At 60.8% G+C, this 1,285-nt stretch overlaps 1 protein-coding gene across 1 annotated transcript in view; it reads right to left on the minus strand.

Annotated features, from left to right (window-relative positions):
* Positions 1 to 1,244, minus strand: part of LOC104994387 (sodium- and chloride-dependent creatine transporter 1-like) — a 3,113-nt gene extending 1,869 nt beyond the window's left edge. The window contains exons 1-2 of the mRNA XM_010847926.1: positions 519 to 1,244; positions 7 to 109 (exon numbers count right to left, since the gene is read on the minus strand). Coding sequence (XP_010846228.1) covers positions 7 to 109; positions 519 to 751 — 336 coding nt within the window. The 5' untranslated portion in view covers positions 752 to 1,244. The remainder of the gene's footprint in view (positions 1 to 6; positions 110 to 518) is intronic.
* Between the last annotated feature and the right edge of the window lie 41 nt (positions 1,245 to 1,285).

Consider the following 1,285-nt stretch of genomic DNA (forward strand, 5'->3'; position numbering starts at 1 on the left):
CCAGACACAGAAATAGACCAGCACCCAGCAGGTCAGCAGACACAGGGTCACCTCCCAGTTGAGGGCCCCTGGCACCTCCAGCCCTTCAGAGAGCCGCAAGACTTTGTTCCTGGAGAAGGAAAGCCTGTGAGAGTTGTGCCTGCAGAGGCCAAGAGACTGGGAGAGTCCTGGGTGGCATTGCTCTTCTGGCAGCGCTTGAGTCTAGCTGGTCCTACTGGTGCTTCTGGGAGGCCTGTGTTAAGTCCCCAGCCTGGGGTCCCTGCAGTCTGTGTGCCCAGACCCCCAGGCAGCCCAGCGCCATGCCATCCCCAGTAGGCCCAACAGCAGTTCCCGCTTCCCTCCCCAGGCGGGCAGGCACAGCCTGCTCTGCATCCCTGGTCGCATGCCTCCAGGGCAGGGTCCGGGACACACCCATGTGCATGTACCTGTGCGCGCATGCACATACACACATGCGCATACACAAGCTATGTGCAGGAGGCGAGACAGACTAGGCCTGGCTCCGAGGTGCTTTGACTCACTCCCAGAACTCGATGACCGGGGACCGGCGGTCAGCAAGCTGGTCACATGTGAGGTTGGCCATGGTGGCATTGGCACAGTCTTCGTGGCGGAAGATCTCCACGCAATCGGGAGTGTTCCACGTGTGGCCACACGTGGCCCAGGGCAGCGTGGTGGTGAAGGACTTCACCAGATAATAGAAGCCCCAGGCCAGCACCATGATGTAATAGGTGTTGCAGTAGAAGACGATCACCATGGAGGCGTAGCCCAGGCCTGGGGAGCAGGGAAGAGTCTCTGTCCAGGCTCATCCCTGGCCAGGCCCCATTGCTCCCACGATCTCCTGACCAGGCACTGCCGGTGATCCCTGCTGGGCCCCTAACATCCTGCTCCCCACATCTGCTGACTCTGACCCCCCTCAGTGCAACCAGACCCTTCTGTTGCTGTCCACCCAGACCCCTCCGAGCCCCCAACTTTCCTTGTACAAGTGCCCCATGCCAGGCAGACCTCTCAATCTGTGGCCAAAAATCAGATCCTCCCCCAGCCCCCTGCTTCCTCCCCAGCCCTCGGACAAGCACACATCCCATCATGAGAGGCAAGTCCTGTTTCCCTAGTCTCACACCTGTCATCCCCTGAGTCCCACTGCCAGCATGATGAGTGAAGGACGGGCAAGCCTTCACCTGTTTCCCGCCCCTCCCAACAGCAACCTCCCATACTCAGCAGCTGGGGGGTTTTATGGGGACCTGGGGCAGGGTGGGAGACAGTCACCCTCTCAGGGGCAACCTCAGCCAGT

Source organism: Bison bison, unplaced genomic scaffold, assembly GCF_000754665.1.
Source record: "Bison bison bison isolate TAMUID 2011002044 unplaced genomic scaffold, Bison_UMD1.0 scf7180017849858, whole genome shotgun sequence".
In the NCBI taxonomy this organism is placed as follows: domain Eukaryota; kingdom Metazoa; phylum Chordata; class Mammalia; order Artiodactyla; family Bovidae; genus Bison; species Bison bison.